The 19,485-nt window shown below is 44.6% G+C and overlaps 1 protein-coding gene, 1 long non-coding RNA gene and 5 other non-coding genes across 7 annotated transcripts in view; 2 read left to right on the forward strand and 5 right to left on the reverse strand.

Moving 5' to 3' along the window:
- Positions 1–19,485, reverse strand: part of efl1 (elongation factor like GTPase 1) — an 80,696-nt gene that overhangs the window by 17,097 nt on the left and 44,114 nt on the right. The window contains exons 15-16 of the mRNA XM_085157249.1: positions 8,503–8,634; positions 7,079–7,226 (exon numbers count right to left, since the gene is read on the reverse strand). Coding sequence (XP_085013375.1) covers positions 7,079–7,226; positions 8,503–8,634 — 280 coding nt within the window. The remainder of the gene's footprint in view (positions 1–7,078; positions 7,227–8,502; positions 8,635–19,485) is intronic.
- On the reverse strand, positions 1,615–4,324 carry LOC146526275 (uncharacterized). Its single transcript, XR_014873751.1, has 2 exons — positions 3,677–4,324; positions 1,615–3,595 (listed from the first exon to the last, which is right to left on the reverse strand). It is a non-coding gene; the product is annotated as an uncharacterized LOC146526275 (long non-coding RNA).
- On the reverse strand, positions 10,248–10,354 carry LOC146526276 (U6 spliceosomal RNA). The gene has a single exon (XR_014875479.1). It is a non-coding gene; the product is annotated as a U6 spliceosomal RNA (small nuclear RNA).
- On the forward strand, positions 11,166–11,272 carry LOC146526277 (U6 spliceosomal RNA). The gene has a single exon (XR_014875480.1). It is a non-coding gene; the product is annotated as a U6 spliceosomal RNA (small nuclear RNA).
- On the reverse strand, positions 12,467–12,573 carry LOC146526278 (U6 spliceosomal RNA). The gene has a single exon (XR_014875482.1). It is a non-coding gene; the product is annotated as a U6 spliceosomal RNA (small nuclear RNA).
- On the forward strand, positions 13,385–13,491 carry LOC146526279 (U6 spliceosomal RNA). The gene has a single exon (XR_014875484.1). It is a non-coding gene; the product is annotated as a U6 spliceosomal RNA (small nuclear RNA).
- Positions 14,667–14,773, reverse strand: LOC146526280 (U6 spliceosomal RNA). The gene has a single exon (XR_014875481.1). It is a non-coding gene; the product is annotated as a U6 spliceosomal RNA (small nuclear RNA).

A 19,485-nucleotide genomic window follows, 5' to 3' on the forward strand; every position in this document is an offset into this window, starting at 1 on the left:
GCACCTTCAGCTGATCGTACCTGTGTTTCCAGGTAGGTTTGCTCAATAAACCTCCAAACAAAATCCAGAGAAATAACAGCTGGCTCAAAACTTTTGCACAGGACTGTAACGGCCACCCAGAAACATCAAGCTGAAACGTGATGTTGTCCTGACAATGTAACTGACACACCTGCTTAAACACGACTGCAGCAGCCACATTAACTGATAACAGCAGCTGTATTCATTGTGCCACAGTGCAAACATTTCTCATAATAGTTTCAGAGTTTCTATTGTTGACTCGGCCCCCAAATTTCTCAGATCTCGGAGCAACCAAGGACCTCCTGAGATCTACTGTCTGATACTTTGAGACGGGTGTCCAACTCCAGGCCTCGAGGGCTGCAGGTTTTAGATCTCACCCTGGGTCAACACACCTGAATCCAATGATTAGCTCATTAGCAGGCCTCTGGAGAACTTCACATGTTGGTCGTGCCCAAATTCATGGGCTGCATCCTTCGCGGTCTACGTGGGCCGGGTCCTCAGAAGGTCGGGTAGGCAGGAAGTAAAGGCTGTGAAATTGGACGGTCTAGCCTTCTGATTAGCGTCACCGCTGTCTCGGTGGAGTTGAATAAACTCGGCCGTCTGCTACTTGCTGTCTAAAATATAACAGGACACTGGAGGAAACTCTCGACCGTCTCACACTTCTGTTTAATCAGTTTTCTGTTTGACGTTTATTCAGCTGTGTAAAAATCACCCGGGGGATTAATAAAGTTTTATTTAATCTAATCTAATAACTTTGATCTCAGCCAAACCGATTTACTCACGAACAAACAAAACACTGGAAAAAGCCAAACAATAACATTTTTAGGTTGTCTAAGTGACTTATATATTACGTTTAACCCGAGCAGCGAAAGTCCGCGGTGATCTGAAAATGATGTGCCGGGAGTTGTGCCGTTCTCGGCGGCTTCAGTGACCCTCGAGCTCCCGGCGAGCTATCGAGCTGGTGGGTAGCAGACGTCTCCGAAAACGTTGAAGCACTTTTGCAAATATGCGATATCTTGATAAACCGAGCAGATATTTGATGTTTACACAGCTACTTTCTCACCTGAAATATGTTTAAAGTTTATTTTGTGACCCAGAAAGATTAGTAAGAGTAATTTTAAAACTTAGTAGCGGCCGCCATTGTTGGAAACTGGAGTTTGGCTGGGCCGTGCTATGAATTCTGGGATATGGTAGGCCACGAAGGACACACCCGACCCATCCTTCAAATTCGGGGAAAAGGAGGACGCATTTGTCGGCTGCATTCGGAGGAGTCTACGAGTTTGGACAGCCTTCGGCGCGTCGCTGTGACGTAATCGGTCTACAAATGCGTCCTCAGGAGGAAGCAGCCATGGATTTGGACACGACCGTTGAGGAGCTCATTTAAATCAGCTGTGTTGGATCAAGGACACGTCTAAAAGCTGCGGCCTGGAGTTCCCCACCCCTGATCTAAAGGATCTGCTGCTAAAGCGAAGGCGAGCAATCCGAGGAGTCCCCGCCTCGATGGATCCGAGGTGTTGTGACAGCATTAGGGGAACCTGGCCAGGCTATTTTAACGTTGGGGCGTACATTTGTATTTTAGCAAAGCCGCGTGATAACAGAACAGACTGAATTAACAGTTTGGTTTTACCACGGATGTGCAGACATCTGTCACTGGATTAAATCCGACACGGAAGGAAAACTGATAATGAGAACTGATGATACCGAGGCACAAAGTTATAAAGAGCTATTTTTATGCATCCTAAATGGATTTATGGATGTTGAGCCTTAATGGAAAAAGCTGAACATCGGAGATAATGGCATCACAGGAAAGAGCACGTCGTGCTGCCTGTGAATTCTGGTGTAACAAGGTTAAAACTCTCAGAAGAAAAGATGTGATGTGTCTTGATAAATGCACTGAGTGTAAATGCGATGCTTTAGATTGCTGCAGATACTGGCTTTAACGGCATCTGCATCCTTACAGCTGTGCAGGAAATCACTCTGATCTAATGACAAATAAACCTACTTGTACATTGGCGACTTTATAATTCACTTTTTCTGAAATATAAATGTTTAAATGGTCAGGAAGCACAAATACTGTGTATATATATGAAATAAAGGGACACTGTTCATCTAGTTTCTCCTGTTTAGACCTTAAAAGCTTGACCTGCTCAGCCTGTCATGGACAGCATCCATGCAACAGCTTTCAGTGACTTGCAATTCATGTCTGGAATAAACAGACGACTTCAAACGCAAAATTACACACCGCTAAATATCGAAGATGTTGTGTTATCATCTGAGCAGCCGTGCCCGGAGAGCGGCTGCTCCGAGTTCTCTCTAACTGATTGATTTCTGTTCCCCGCTGAGATGACAAGAACCGAGATTAATGAACACAGAGCAACTGTTCTTACGGATAAAAACTGAGTAAAAATAAACCGATGAAAACACGCTTTACACACTGCAAACAGCATCCCGTCGCACAAGCTCAGCGATGTACAAAAAGACGATTAGACGATGAACAGGAAATCCAGGCTGTTTTAATGTCTTGATGCTCAGTCATCCAGGTACGTAGATGCCAAAGGTCGATTTCAGTGGGACAAACGCTTCATCATCATCCAGGTGACTCCTTCAGTCTCAGCTTGTGTGGTTTTATAACACTGACATGCAGGAGATGTTTGAAAGGATAAAGGAGGTCACGAGTCTCTGAGGGTCTGCTGCAGTCTCACCTGCACACTGCAGGTTTTCACTGTGACATTTCTGCTGTAATTTGCACAGTGTCAGATGTTTCATAACCAACTCATGTCTGTGCTACAGAGGCAGCCCCTCGTTCAGGAATAAGGTCCTCGATTTGTTTGGACTGGTCCTTCTGTTTGTCGTCATTTCAGTTTATTTTGAAAAACCTCAACAGGATCTTCAGCTTTATTGAACTTTAAGAAATTAATGTAGCCTCTACACTGACCATCAAAGCCATGACAGATATTGTTGTAAACTGTTTATCTTGCGACACCATGAAACAATAGAAGTAGAAGAGTTTGACACTGGCCTGCCGGGTTCAGGAATCGGTGGATGGATTATTTCTGTTTGTGTTTGCACTCTTGGGGGAAAATGAGGTCGTGTTGCTGCCCACAGAAAAAAGCACCTTTTTAAACTTGTAACTGGCTCCAGTGTGTTTACTACCTGCTACACAGCCGTGGTTTAACCCTTTAAACCCGGTCAGAGCTGCACGCTCTGTTTTGCGTAACTATTTTAAATCCCGGTAGCTCTGCAACCACGTGAGCTAGCGCAATAATGTTTTTTGCATATGAAACCGGAGGAGTTGTACTTACATCTTCTGCCATCAGCTTGTCCTCGGTCACAGTTTCCTTCCACATATAGCTTTGCAAAAACTGCATAAAAAGCACTTGCAGCAACAAAAACATAATATTCCAGAAACACGCTTTGCCGATCCGATCAGCTGTTTGTAACACTTCCTATGTTGGAATAGACGTCAGCGCGAACTATCGCATGTCCGCCATGACCTGCCCGAAACCGGAAGTGACGTCATTTTGTGGAAATATGGGCCCTTTCTCAATTCTCAAGTACGCGAGTACGTACTCGAGTTCTCGGCGGGTACATACTCGCCGAGAACGCACGGGAGTACGGACTCGCCGAGAACGCACGGGAGTACGGACTCGCCGAGAACGCACGGGAGTACGGACTCGCCGAGAACGCACGGGAGTACGGACTCGCGATTTGTACAATTGGAACACCAGCGTACTTGATGATGTCACAGGTCCGGAGTTTTTACTGCCGTCCTTAATTTAACTGTGAGTAATATGTTATGAAGCTTAACTTTAATCACAGCCAAACCGGTTTACTCAGGAACTAATAAAAAGCCGAAATAAGCCAAACATTAACATTTAGAAGTGATCTAAGTGACTTATATATCATGTTTAACTTCAGTAGTGAAATCTCTATTAATAAAAATAGTGTACATGTACATACGTGTACATACCTTAATAAAAACAAGCAGGTGAGATGTTAGAACGCTTTTATTTTTATTTTAGTGGACACTCAATACAATAGACAACTACTGGGGTTTGTTTAACCTGAGTAGCGAAAAGACCGCGGGGGGGTTGAAAACGATCTGCCGGGAGTCCGCTGTTCTCGCCGGCTGTAATAATCCTCGACCTCGCTGTCTGCTATGGGGCTGGCGGGTCACAGACGTCTCCGAAAACGTCGGACCTCGTTTGGAAATATATGATATCTTGATAAACTGAGCAGATATTCGAAGTTTACACAGCTACATTCTCGCTTGAAAAGAACTTAAAAGTTTATTTTGGGATATTTAGCTGTACCAAGTCCACACAAGTCACCACCGATGCATGCTCGATAAAACGGGCGGAGCGAGAACACATCCGGGACTTTTTCGCGTTCTCGGCTTGATGCGTACTTCGAATTGGAACAGTACTTGGTCTCCGACTGATGACGTATCACGAGTACACGAGAACGCAAGTACGCACAAGTACGCATATTGAGAAAGGCCCGAAGTTTTTTGACCATCAAGGCCTCATGAGCCTATACTGGTGTTTTTAAAAGTTATGTTTGACTTTATGACTTTCTGTGTGGTTTCTGGGATGCTTAGGACTCATATTGCACTGCTGGAAATAGTTTATTTTGATGCACATGCTGCTTTTTTGCAAATTTGCATTATAATATTTATTTTCATTTTTCCTGCAGTGTATAAAAATTGGTGTATTTCAAAAATAAAACTATGAAGACACTCAAAATAAATTTCCTGTGGTGGGAAACTATTTTGTGCAACTTTTTTGTATTTACAGTTTTGAGGGATAAGCCTCTTAAATTTCTCTAACTAGAAATATATGTTAAAAAACAAAAACGATTTTCAATTTTTTGGTAGTTTATTGCACTTTCTTACAATTTATGTAATTACTATGCACTTAATGCAGACATATTATTAAAATTTAGGCTGTAATGGTTGTATTGATGTATAGCAACTTGAAATGCTCCCAAAAATGGCTCCACAGCATGTAAACATATAATATAAGCTCTGGCGGACTTGGTTCTATGGTCGGTCTTAAAGGGTTAATGTTACAGGCGGGTCTTGTGTTTAGGTTTTCTGGAAACGCCGTTTCTAACCTCATTCTCCGATGATTTTGTGAGGCTGCAGCAGCGACACCAAATTTCCCCTGTGAAAATAATCTATGTGCCGGTCAATGAGCTCGCACTGTTCTTCTGAGGAGGCCGGCAGCGTCCAGACGGGAGCAGCAGTCAATACGTAATGATAGCCAGATAATGATGGGCTGGAATTGGAAACAGATCAGCTCTGTGCCTCAGATGTGAGTCGCTCACGAACACACACTGTACTCAACCTGCACTACACAACAGGAGAGGACACAGACACAAACGGACGATCGATATGACCCAGACAGAAAAAGTCAGATATGGAGAAATATAAAAACTGAATACTGGGACAGCAGACGCCACGTGAGGAGCACGGTTATTAATACCAACGCAGTCCGAGTCAGACTTTCTGAAAAGTGGGACTTTACTTCATGGGATCATTTCTTGGTTCACGGTCTAGGTGGAGATTATTGTCGGTCATGGAGACAGAAGACGCCGCAATAATCAACTAAAGCCTTTCTCAGAGGTTGCTGCACACACGCTGACCTATCATCAGAAACTCCGCCCACGTCTCGCCATTGCTGCCAAACAGCGTTCGTTTGTTGACTGATCAAACAAACAAAAAAACCTCCCGAATGCACAAAACCTGTGATGAAATGTTTTTGTCGATGAATAAAAACGAGACGACAATGTTCCGGGGCGACGAGATCCAATCAGAATTAATTAAGTTGTATAGAGAGGCGGGACCAGTTTGGGAGGGATCCAATCAGACGTAAGCTCCTTGTTCTTGATCTTTCACTGACGATCAGGGTGTGAGGGAGGAAGCTCCCGTGTTTGTCATGGAGACGAGCACACGTCACGCTTTGTAACCCGAGCGCAGCAGCTCTCACCAACAACTCTGACACTGAAGTTCACACCTGTGCTCATCTCACAAGATTTATTTGAACAAAACGAAATGAATTTAGATTAAATTATGATAAAAATGATGATGACTCACTGCTCCTTCAGCCTCTCTGGATATTATCAGAACGTAATCTGATTGGTTAGCAGCCATACTGGAGAATTTCTCCAATCACACGGATGCTGAGCAGATTGTTTACTGTCCGTATAAATCAGCGACCACATACATGCAGAATAATCTGCGTGAACAGTTTGGATGGTCTGATTATTCCAAGGCTTCAAAGAACCACAGGAAGTGGATTAGTGGACCCAGCCGTGTTCATCTGAGCAGAGCTGGTTTCCCTTTTTGTCTTTATGATAAATAAAAAAATTATAGTCAGAGTGACCTCTTGGATAAAGCTACCTGCACTACCTGCACCATCCTTTGATTCTTAGACATAATAATTAAGTTAACTAAGTGTTATAGTAATGATGACACAGATGCATGAAATGTTTTCTCTGATGAGACTTTTGCTAAATGTTCCTTAAATGGAACGTAAAACAGATTTTACCTGGGAGTCGAAGCCCAGAGACGAACTGTAATTATTATGCCAGCGTTAGAAACACTAGAAATCCCTGATGTAGACATTTGATGTTGTTAAAGGATGAGCTCAGTTACTCTGAGTTTAAAACAAAATGACTGTATGGAAGCCAAAAGACACACAAGTGAACGTGATCAGCACAGAGATGATTAGAAATATCCTCAATGACTTAATCATGTCAGTCAAAGGAAGCATGCAGAAAGAAAATAATAATGAACCCACGGTATCCCTGATTGGCTGATTGGGTGTCTGTTGTATGAGATGACCATATAAGGATATGTTTAGAGCATTCCGAAGCTCACAGAGGTTGCTGCTCACACTGAGCTGTTACTATGTTTCAATTATGAACATTCACCACAGGAACAGGAAGTGAGCCAAAGCAGAGCAGGTTTCTTTAACAAGTGTTCACGAGTGAACATGAACACTTTACATCCCTAACATCAGCATACAGACACACACACACACACACACACACTGACCGCTCTCTCAGGTCGTCCAGGCAGCGCTGCAGATGAACCTCGCCAGCAGTGACCAGAACGTGTTCTCCGGTTTCCTGGATCAGAACCTCGGCACAGGGGTCGGCCTGGTTCAACAAACGCATCCCGCGCACCAGCTTTGGCATCTCGCCTGTCACAAACAAACGAGGTGGAAACACGATCATCGATTCGGCTGTTTGAGCGTCGGAACGTCTACACAATGAGGAACACACTCAAACCTGACTGAACCTAACTGTTATTAACCTCTGTCTCTCTTCCACAGCATGTCTTTATCCTGTCTTCCTTCTCTCACCCCAACCAATCACAGCAGATGGCCCCGCCCCTCCCTGAGCCTGGTTCTGCTGGAGGTTTCTTCCTGTTAAAAGGGAGTTTTTCCTTCCCACTGTCGCCAAAGTGCTGCTCATAGGGGGTCATATGATTGTTGGGTTTTTCTCTGTATTACTGTAGGGTCTCTACCTTACAATATAAAGCGACTGTTGTTGTGATTTGGTGCTGTATAAATAAAGTTGCATTGAATTGAATGGACCAGAGCAGCGGGGAAGCTCGGCTTTTCGTATGAATCTTTTTACTTCCTGAGGCTGTGCGGCAAGAAACTAAAGTACAAGTGATATCTCGAGTCGTCCGTATTAAAGTTAAATTCAAAGCCGTAAAACTTTCATCTTAAATCTGATTCAGGTCCAAGTCATGTGACTCTCACACCATCGATGTCAGCTGACATTTAGGAAGCTGTGCCTGCCGTGACTTGGAGCAGTGTGGAGCCTCTCAATAAAGATTTGTTCAGTTTGGTGCGATTACGTTTACAGTTGCCACAAACACACAAATAGGTGCAGATTTGGGCTCAGAATGTGAACTGGGCCAAATGTAGGAGTTTGAAATGTTTCAGCCAATCGACTCGGTTTCTCTCACACGGCGGTTTCTCTCTGACGCCATCAGCACAAGCTCATCATCACCATTTGAGGGCAGACGGAGGCGCAGAGCTGGGCGCTTTGTCTCCGTACAGAGAACAAATAAGGAGAGGGCCAGTTAGTGTTACTGAACTCCAGCTTTGGAAGGAAGTGCTCTCCCATTGGCTGTTGGGGAATTATATATTTCTGGTTTGTAAAACACGCCGTCGACTGTATTTGAGTCATTAACATGATGTGAAACTGATGTGGTCTGAATACATCAGCACAGCTGGACTGACTTCAACTGTGCTGAGTTTTTGGCTGATACCAAAATTCAGTGCGTGGGAGTCTCACACACAAACACACACAGACACACACTCTCACACACAAACACACACACAGACTCACACACGTGTCCAACTAAATGAAAGGAGACAGTTTGAACGTTCCGGTTTCACTGAATTTAACAAAGCAGCAGATTAGTTTCACGAACTACATGTGAGAGCGCCTTCGAAGACCTACTTGGATGTTTGGGCTCTATGGCAACCCGGACAATGGGCGTGGCCTCAAAGTTGAGCGGGGTAAAGGGCGGACAGGCGGGTGCGGTTGACAGCGTGGCCGACTTCAAGACGAACTCCTCGAGCCCTCCAATACCTGAGAGAGGACAGAGCAACACGTTCAGAGTGTGAAAAACATCAGACGTGAGGACGTCGCACCAAATAAAACCTTCAGCTGCTCTAAACAGATTCACCAGAATCACATGATCACCAGATAACTGAGGGGCAGAGGAATCACAGCTAAACAAGTCACAGAAGAGAAGAAATATTGTTTAGAACAGGAAGAAAGTGGATTAATAATAATAAATACACACGTCCTGCTTCTTGCATTTTAAGTAACAAAAGTTTGTAACAGACAAACGTGACCATCACAGAGCAGCCGTGCGACTCCACACCTGCTCGGCAGGATCAACTCAAACACCTGCATATATAATATTTAACGTCCGTGACAGGAACGAGCTCTGTTCCCGGGATCTGGAGCTGTTCCCATAATTCACTGGAGCAACATTTTAAAAAGTGTGTTTTGGGTTAACTTTCAACAGTCATGTGAGCAAAAATGTGCACAACTTTATTTAAAAGACAAAGAAACAGCTGATTGTGAGAGGTCTGATTTTCAGTGCAGGGTTGTTTCACGCTGAAGCAGCATTTCAATCTAATTTTACCCGAATCAGCAGAAATTGGAGGAACGATGTTTTGTTTATTAAAAATGCAGAACACTGGATCCAAGCCTGGTAACAAAAACCGAGGTTTAATTAAGCTGGAGGGAAAAAAATGTACAAAAAAGCAGGAAACCACAAAGTGCAACAAACAAAAGGAGATTCCAGGAAAGCACAAACAGGACGAAGGAAAGCACGAGAGGACTTTAAACACAGAGCTGAAGCTGATTAAACACAGGTGACATAATGACCAGAACACAAACAAAGCAAAGACGCACAAAGAGAGTGATCGCCAAAGTAAAACAGGAAGTAAGAATCAGAGTCGTCTACCAATCAGAGGGAGGGCCGATCCACGTCCAAGTTTCTTTAAGCCTGCGTTACCCTGCATGTGAATGTGTGTGAAACAGGCTTTGAGTAGTCGATTACACACTTTAACTGAGCACATTCTGGATTATCAGTTCAACACAAAATATAAGCTGCAAACTGACAAAAGAAAGACAAACACAACGTGCTGAGTTGTGGCTTCCCTTCAGGCTGATGTTTGGTAAAAAACGAGCACATCTGCTTTGGAACAGAAAGTGAACTTCCTGTACGTGTTTGGAGACACGAGTGTCGTCAGCTTATGCTGCTCTGTCACTGGATCAGCAGCTGATTCGAGTTTAAGTCTGGATTAAATTCTATTACAGACAAAAGCTTAAAGTTTACTTTGTTACTTTGTAACATTCACATGTTTCCATATTTGAGTTGTGGAAACTGTTTATCGCACAAACCAAACGTGACGTCATCATGAATACATAATGTAGCTGTGACACTGAGTGACAGACCGACAGACACAAACAGACACACACATACAACAACAAGTGTCAGAGATGCACACAGCTGCTCTGGGATCAGCTACAGAAGTCGATGCCTAAGTTTAGTGTCCAGTTTGAAAGTTGGCTCCGCCCCTTTTTAATTGTTGCCATTAAAGGAATATTTCTTTTTTACCTCCTCTTTCTGTTATAATAGTTTAAAACATTTTAAAACCGTAACCTGAGGAAAGTGAGCGTTCATCAAAATGTGGAACCGCTTCACGATTTTGCGTGTCATCCTTGCGCAGGGGCCATGCTAATCTTCTCTGTATCGATTCCAATTTATCGTATGTGCTGCCTGAGCGAGCACATCCAGCCTACAGCGCAGCCCGCCATTTCCTGCCCTGCTGCAGGACGGCCTCAGTAACACGGTGCAGACTCGACGGCTGCAGACGCACCAACGAGTCGACCGAGAGTCAGGAAAGGACCCGTTTTTGTCTCGTTGACGTCAACATTTGAACTGTGAGCATAAACTAGCTCTTCAATTCTTATGAAATTAGTAACAATTAAAGGGGGCGGAGCTTAAGGCCTCTTCAGGACCGCAGGCTTATCACCTCCTCAGTTATTTCAGCTGCTAAAGCTGATTTCCTTCAGAGTTAAAGCTGTAAATCTATCAGGTTCTTCGTCTGACTGCTCTTCATCAAGTTTCATGAGGATGAGTTTGGTCGTTTTTCTGGAGATGCTAACAGAACAGCAGATCACCTGCCTCCACCTCAGGTGTAGCCTCTTATTGGATGGATTAAGGACGGATCCCAGCAGCAAGGAGGATTCACAGTTTCTTGATTTAGCATCAACAACTTCACATCAGGCCTCATTCACAGCGTACATACACAAATCTGTGTGTAAACTGTGTACAAACATTTCACACACAAATCAGTGGTTCACTTAGGCTCCGCCCCTTTTTAGTTAAAAGGAAATGTTGGCATTAAAACTAATTTCATAAGAATTGAAGAGCTAATTTATGCTCACAGTTCAAATGTTGACGTCAACGAGACAAAAACGGGTCCTTTCCTGACTCTGGGTCGACTCGTTGGTCCGTCTGCAGCCGTCGAGTCTGCACCGTGTTACTGAGGCCGTCCTGCAGCAGGGCAGGAAATGGCGGGCTGCGCTGTAGGCTGGATGTGCTCGCTCAGGCAGCACATACGATAAATTGGAATCGATACAGAGAAGATTAGCATGGCCCCTGCGCAAGGATGACACGCAAAATCGTGAAGCGGTTCCACATTTTGATGAACGCTCACTTTCCTCAGGTTACGGTTCCAGTTTCTGTTGTTTCTGTGTTTTTATTGATTCTGTACAGAGATGAACTGTTTTTGTTTCAATGTTTTTGGGAAACATTAATTTAGTTCAAACTAAAGTTGTGCAGTTCTTCAAAGCTCTGCACAAAGTTGATTCAGCCATCGGATGATTAGAGCTCAGATCCTCACAGCAGTCGGGTGAGGATGGGGAGTCTGGCTCCGCCCTCTTTTGTTGAAGCTAAAATCTGACCTCAAAGTTTTGAGTCATTTCATTATAATTTAACAGAATTTTCTGGTCAGTGACAGAAACCCAAAATCACGGCCTTCTTTCTTCTGATTACCAGAGACGACAGCTCCGTGACCAGGTGGCTGCTCTGCCATGTTAGCATGTCAGTGCGTCTATGACGGAGGCTAGCCCGGGTTAGCATTAGCAGAGCTGACAGAGGCCTTTGCTGCAGACGAAGCTCAGTGCAGTGAGGACTCCTCTGTGTTAGCTTCAGTAAAACCTGAACTCCATGTCAGCAGTAACGAGCATCACAGCAGCACTTATGAACTCTTGACTTCAGGCGGATTCATGCAAATATCAATAGCACTGATATCTGATCGATACTAGTTTGATAGACGAGCTTTAAAAACAGGTTTTATGTTATATAAGGAATTATTCTGCAAAGTAACAATCACAGCTGTTTAGAGGTTATTAAAGTTCAGAATCTGCAAATCTGTGATTTATTAAATGAATGACGGCGCTCTGTTCTCGCCTACATCCTTTATAGGTTCAACCATCAGTGTCAGCAATGCTGGGCCTGGATTTACTTTGTTACCATAGTTTGCAGGACTGCACACAGCTGCCACGCCCACTCACAGGGAAAACAGTGTTTTGTGGGTCATGTGACTCTTCCACACAAAATGATCCCTATGAGCGCTGCCTGAGAGATGTTCAGAGACGATGATGATGAGGAGAACTTAAAAATGATGAAGAACATAAAAATAAATTTTTACAAATCAGATAAAAATAAGATAACAGATGAAAAAACGTCATCGATGTTTCAACAAACTCAGACGTTTTAAGAATGAAGTATTTTAAACTGGAATATTTCTTTTTTCACCTCTTCTCTTTCTGTTATTGGAGTTTAATATTTTTAAGCAGAATGTTGCGTTTTGTAACTCTAACCTGACGAAAGATCAAAATGTGGAACCGCTTCACGATTTTACGTGTCATCCTTGCGCAGGGGCCATGCTAATCTTCTCTGTATCGATTCCAATTTATCGTATGTGCTGCCTGAGCGAGCACATCCAGCCTACAGCGCAGCCCGCCATTTCCTGCCCTGCTGCAGGACGGCCTCAGTAACACGGTGCAGACTCGACGGCTGCAGACGGACCAAAGAGTCGACCGAGAGTCAGGAAAGGACCCGTTTTTGTCTCGTTGACGTCAACATTTGAACTGTGAGCATAAACTAGCTCTTCAATTCTTATGAAATTAGTAACAATTAAAGGGGGCGGAGCTTAAGGCCTCTTCAGGACCGCAGGCTTATCACCTCCTCAGTTATTTCAGCTGCTAAAGCTGATTTCCTTCAGAGTTAAATCTGTAAATCCATCAGGTTCTTCGTCTGACTGCTCTTCATCAAGTTTCATGAGGATGAGTTTGGTCGTTTTTCTGGAGATGCTAACAGAACAGCAGATCACCTGCCTCCACCTCAGGTGTAGCCTCTTATTGGATGGATTAAGGATGGATCCCAGCAGCAAGGAGGATTCACAGTTTCTTGATTTAGCATCAACAACTTCACATCAGGCCTCATTCACAGCATACATACACAAATCTGTGTGTAAACTGTGTACAAACATTTCACACACAAATCAGTGGTTCACTTAGGCTCCGCCCCTTTTTAGTCAAAAGGAAATGTTGCCATTAAAACTAATTTCATAAGAATTGAAGAGCTAGTTTATGCTCACAGTTCAAATGTTGACGTCAACGAGACAAAAACGGGTCCTTTCCTGACTCTCGGTCGACTCGTTGGTCCGTCTGCAGCCGTCGAGTCTGCACCGTGTTACTGAGGCCGTCCTGCAGCAGGGCAGGAAATGGCGGGCTGCGCTGTAGGCTGGATGTGCTCGCTCAGGCAGCACATACGATAAATTGGAATCGATACAGAGAAGATTAGCATGGCCCCTGCGCAAGGATGACACGCAAAATTGTGAAGCGGTTCCACATTTTGATCTTTCGTCAGGTTGGAGTTACAAAACGCAACATTCTGCTTAAAAAATATTAAACTCCAATAACAGAAAGAGAAGAGGTGAAGAAAGAAATATTCCAGTTTAAAACACTTCATTCTTAAAACGAGTTTGTTGAAACATCGATGACGTTTCTTCATCTGTTATCTTATTTTTATCTGATTTGTAAAAATTTATTTTTATGTTCTTCATCATCATCATCGTCTCTGAACATCTCTCAGGCAGCGCTCATAGGGATCATTTTGTGTGGAAGAGTCACATGACCCACAAAACACTGTTTTCCCTGTGAGTGGGCGTGGCAGCTGTGTGCAGTCCTGCAAACTATGGTAACAAAGTAAATCCAGGCCCAGCATTGCTGACACTGATGGTTGAACCTATAAAGGATGTAGGCGAGAACAGAGCGCCGTCATTCATTTAATAAATCACCGATTTGCAGATTCTGAACTTTAATAACCTCTAAACAGCTGTGATTGTTACTTTGCAGAATAATTCCTTATATAACATAAAAACCTGTTTTTAAAGCTCGTCTATCAAACTAGTATCGATCAGATATCAGTGCTATTGATATTTGCATGAATCCGCCTAAAGTCAAGAGTTCATAAGTGCTGCTGTGATGCTCGTTACTGCTGACATGGAGTTCAGGTTTTACTGAAGCTAACACAGAGGAGTCCTCACTGCACTGAGCTTCGTCTGCAGCAAAGGCCTCTGTCAGCTCTGCTAATGCTAACCCGGGCTAGCCTCCGTCACAGACGCACTGACATGCTAACATGGCAGAGCAGCCACCTGGTCACGGAGCTGTCGTCTCTGGTAATCAGAAGAAAGAAGGCCGTGATTTTGGGTTTCTGTCACTGACCAGAAAATTCTGATCAATTATAATGAAATGACTCAAAACTTTGAGGTCAGATTTTAGCTTCAACAAAAGAGGGCGGAGCCAGACTCCCCATCCTCACCCGACTGCTGTGAGGATCTGAGCTCTAATCATCCGATGGCTGAATCAACTTTGTGCAGAGCTTTGAAGAACTGCACAACTTTAGCTTGAACTAAATGAATGTTTCCCAAAAACATTGAAACAAAAACAGTTCATCTCTGTACAGAATCAATAAAAACACAGAAACAACAGAACCTGGAACCGTAACCTGAGGAAAGTGAGCGTTCATCAAAATGTGGAACCGCTTCACGATTTTGCGTGTCATCCTTGCGCAGGGGCCATGCTAATCTTCTCTGTATCGATTCCAATTTATCGTATGTGCTGCCTGAGCGAGCACATCCAGCCTACAGCGCAGCCCGCCATTTCCTGCCCTGCTGCAGGACGGCCTCAGTAACACGGTGCAGACTCGACGGCTGCAGACGCACCAAAGAGTCGACCGAGAGTCAGGAAAGGACCCGTTTTTGTCTCGTTGACGTCAACATTTGAACTGTGAGCATAAACTAGCTCTTCAATTCTTATGAAATTAGTTTTAATGCCAACATTTCCTTTTAGTCAAAAAGGGGCGGAGCTTGTGCCCCAAACTGACAGAGCAGTTCTGATGATCTCGCTATGAAGTTCATGCCAGAATAATCCAGAATAAAGCGAGTCCTGTTTGCAGCTGGCACCATCCTGCACAGCCTGAGGGTGATCGGCCTGTTTGTCTATGATTCACACTAAAACTACCGACCTTGGTGAAGAACGGTATCCTAACAAGATTTAGGCGTAGATACAAACAACCGTCTTTAAAGTTCAGTTCCCAAACTGTTTGAATAAGTAAAACGACAGCTCGGGGTCATTTTCTCACACTCGTCTCAGTTTTGAAGAAAAATATGTGGCTTTGTGTACAGAGGGTGTACACCCAGACAAGGCTAAGAGCTGGCTGACTGCAGGACACCGCTGGCTGCCTCTCGTGTAACTCGACACTATAATTACTTTAAGGTGACTTGATCCCCGGAGGCCTTCAAAACCAACAAAGAACAATAACAGATGAAAAAAGAAAGAACTAAAAGGACCCGATAAGCCAACAAGCGCTGTTGCAGACACTCAACAGACGTGACCTGAAGGGAAGCACGCAGCAGCAGAGCAGCAAACACGCAGACTTTCATCAGAGCTGAAATGCACGGGCAGCGGCGCACCTCTGCACAGCGTCCGAGCTTTTCATTCCTCACGCAGCTTCTGATGTGAGGAAAACAGGCTCGATTACAGTCACCGCAATTACTCTGGTCCATAACTGCAATCTCAATCACTGAACCAAATATTCACCAGCTTAACAAACTTCATGCAGTTACTGAATGTTAAAAATGAAAGAGAGGAAAAGGAGGCGAGCGCTGCATGCATGAGGCTCACTTCAATTCAGTCTTATTTCTATAGCATCAAATCTCAACAACAGTCAGGTGCTTTGTATTATAAAGTCATACAGATAAAACCCCAACGATCAGACAGCCCTCTGTGAGCAGGCACTTGGCGACAGTGGGAACAAAAAACTCCCTTTTAACAGGAAGGAACAGGCAAACTCAGGGAGGGACAGCCGGTTAGGACCAGTCAAATAAAGCCTGGGGTCAGTTTTATTTATATAGCACCAAATCTGACACGAGGGGACCAACACAGGCCTTGTAGCAGAAAGCTAACAGGTCAAAGGCATCTAAATGTCCGATCCTCCTCCACAGGAGTTCAAGGCTGCACCTATGAAAAGGTCCAATTCATTGGGACGAATCGAGGGATTATTTGGACGTCTTTGCTGCTCTTCAGGATGGGGGAGTGTTTACTGGAAAATGTTGCAGGCAGCATATTTTTCTGATTTTTGCAATCACATCTTCCTCCGTGCAGAAACAATACAGGAAGCCCTGAAAACGTTCACACCTGCACCTGTGCTGGGAAGACGTCCCACCCAGTCCCGTAGCTTTGCACCACGGCACGCTGCAGTGGGTTTTTTATTCCGTGTGCAACAGCGAGACTGTGGTTTCTGTGGGTTTCACCAGACCAGATGATATTTCTGAATGACCATGTAGAGCCGCTGCAGCTATAAAGGGAAAACCAGGAGATGACGTCCTGCTCTGGGCTGAACGTAGAGATCTGTTGACCTCTTCATTCAACATACTGAAGCCCTTTAGAATATTTTTGACAGGCTTTGGATCGAGTTGAAGAATTCGTAGTGATCAGCAGCCGTTCCTGACCAAACCTGAGGAGAGACTGCGCCGCCAGAATGCAACCCCCGCCCCCCGGGGACTAGGCCGGTTACATCCGGCTGCAGAGCTCAGGATGATTCAAGCCTAAAGACATTTCCTCCAACCACAAGTACAGTTGGCTGCAGCTCTGGTTATATAAAGATGGCGTTTTTTCCTCATCCGCTCCCACCACACTGCAGTGAGTGAGGTAGAGGTGATGTAATGAAAATCAAGAGCATGTATGAGGAAAGACAGAGACAACAAAAACCTTTGATGGTCCCGAATCAGAAATAAGATCTCTTCCTTTCATAGCGAGGGTTCAGCACATGCACAGGATGCTTTGAGCAGCTGTAAGTGACGTGTGTGTGTTGCTGTGCACCAGGTTAAAGAGCGCTTCTCATATTGGTGCTAAACGTTGTTCAGTGTTGGAAAATAAACTAAATCAAACCTCAAACTAAGACTTTATGACTTCCTGCATGTTCCATAACTGAGCACAGAGATGGGTGACGAGTTCAGCTGAGGTTGTTCAGGCATCGGATCAGGACGCCTCCCTTTGGAGGTCTTCCAGGAACACCCAACAGTGAGGGGACACTGGGAAAGAGGAGGGGCCTCAGGATCCCCCAGGAAGACCTGGAAAACGCTGCTGTTTTAAAGGAGGTCTGGAATAACCTGCTGAGCCTGGAACTGCGGCTTTGGATAAGTGGAAGAAAATTATGGATTAATTCATCCGATGCATTTAAGGAAAACGGAAATTATGGCTTCAAAGGGTGACACAGCAGTAGTCGAGCAAATCAGCTGTTAACTTCTCATTAAAAATACTTTATGGATTTTTTGCTGGACAAATGATGAATGTAGGAAGTCTTCCTTTCTATTACTGCCGACTTCTCCGGTGATTAACCTCTGAACATCCAGGTCATTGGGGACTGCTCTAGTGTTAAGATTGGTTTTGTTTTAGCCACAGGCTGATAGACAAACCTCCAGAAACTAGAATCACCCTTTAAATGTAATCCCAAAACTTTGGCACCACAGCTTTTCTAATTCGGTGGTCCAAACGTGGAAATTTCCTAAAAAGGCCTAGAAACCCAAACCTGAGCCTTACATGGGTTGAACTGATGGAGGTTTCGTTTTCAGTTAAAGAGGTTAAACATTTGTCACGATACTCAGGATGAGTTCAGAGTCTTAAGGTCACCGCTGAGAGTCCGAAAAGGTTTGCAGGAAGTGACGTTGGAAAAAACGTCAAATAGCAGTTCGACAGTCGAAACGACTAAAGGTTTGAAAGACGCATCAGATTGTTTTACACTGAGTGTATTTAATATTCTTATTAATGATGAAGCGTCTCGGGATCAGATGAGGAAGCAGGACGTACTGTAGGGCTCGTACACGGCTGTAGGAGAGGACGTTCCCTGTAAGGAAGCCCCACAGAGCCAAACTTATGGCACGAGTTACGTCCTAGTTTTTGTCACCTCAGAAAAAACGGAGAAGTGCTGGAGCGGTGGAAAAATGGCAGATTGAAAAGCAATAAATATGATGTGGGGCTGGAAATTGTTAAATGTTCAGTGTGGATCGTGTTTTATTAAGTACAAGGCCAGAGCTTGGAAATCTGCTCCCTCTTAACATCCTATGGAATTTCCCTCACGCTGGAAAGTCCCACTCAGGCTTCAGAGTGTGTGTGTGTGTGTGTGTGTGTGTGTGTGTGTGTGTGTGTGTGTGTGTGTGTGTCGAGGGGGAGCAGCACCACTGGCCAAATAACACACTTTATTGTATTACACTGCTGGCGCTAAAGCTGAAGAGCACATCTCGAGGAGTCTGGATTCCCGACGTGACAGGTGTATTTATCAAATGATTTCACTTTGCCACAGATCATTTACAACTAAAGAAGAGTTTTATGGAGAAGAATTATAAATTATTAGATGCAAAATGTAAATTTTGGTAAATGTTAATTTCCAGCAGAGAGAATAAGACTCCCCGTCCTCAGCCACCACCTCCAGCTCCTCCCGGGGGCGCCGAGGCGCTCCAAAGTCACTTTTTACTGTCATCTCGTGAAATCTCAGGAGCTCAGAGATTCTCCGAGATGCTGGAAACATACAACAACCAACATACTTCTATGCTGATGTGATGCTGGCGTTAAGGGGAACACCGCGTGCCTTCGAGCACCAGTATGAACACTAACAAGGCTGCGGTGATGTCAACGAATGAGATGACCATAAACTATGCGGTGAGCTCAGGCGCCCTTCAGAGGAAGCTCACAGCTGCCAGCTGTTGTCTTTGTTCCTCCAGCCACAGGAGAGGAACCAAGCTCGACCAGCAAATCCACAGACTCGCCTCCAGAACCTCGCCACAGCTGACCAACCACCAGGGCTGCGTCACATCATGGTGGTGTTTTATGGAATATAAAAATGTCGCTGTGGCAGAAACACCGTGCTTTACACTCCTCGGTGCGCCACAACAAGCCCAGCTGTGTCTGAGAGACCACGTGTCGGCCTGGAGCTACTTCGACAACATGTTTAACCACTCGGGGCAAAAACACAGCACGGAGTACAGCCGGGCTGCAAACGAGGAAGGGCGAGCAGCAAACGTAGACCAACGAAACGGGGGATGGAAATTACCGATGCACGGCGGAAGCTTTTAGAAGCTCAATCCAAAACACAAAAGATCCCAAGAAAAAATATCTCACGGTTTCATTCTTATAACGGTAAAAGCTAAAACGCCTGGTAGTCGCCGTAGCTCAGGAGGTAGAGCAGGTCAGCTGTTAGCCAGAAGGTTGGTGGTTCGATTCCTGGCTGCTCCAGTCTGCATGCCAAATGTCCTCCGGCGAGATACTGCCCCGAGCTGCTCTCTGACTTGC

This window comes from Neolamprologus multifasciatus, chromosome 1 (assembly GCF_963576455.1).
Source record: "Neolamprologus multifasciatus chromosome 1, fNeoMul1.2, whole genome shotgun sequence".
NCBI lineage: Eukaryota > Metazoa > Chordata > Actinopteri > Cichliformes > Cichlidae > Neolamprologus > Neolamprologus multifasciatus.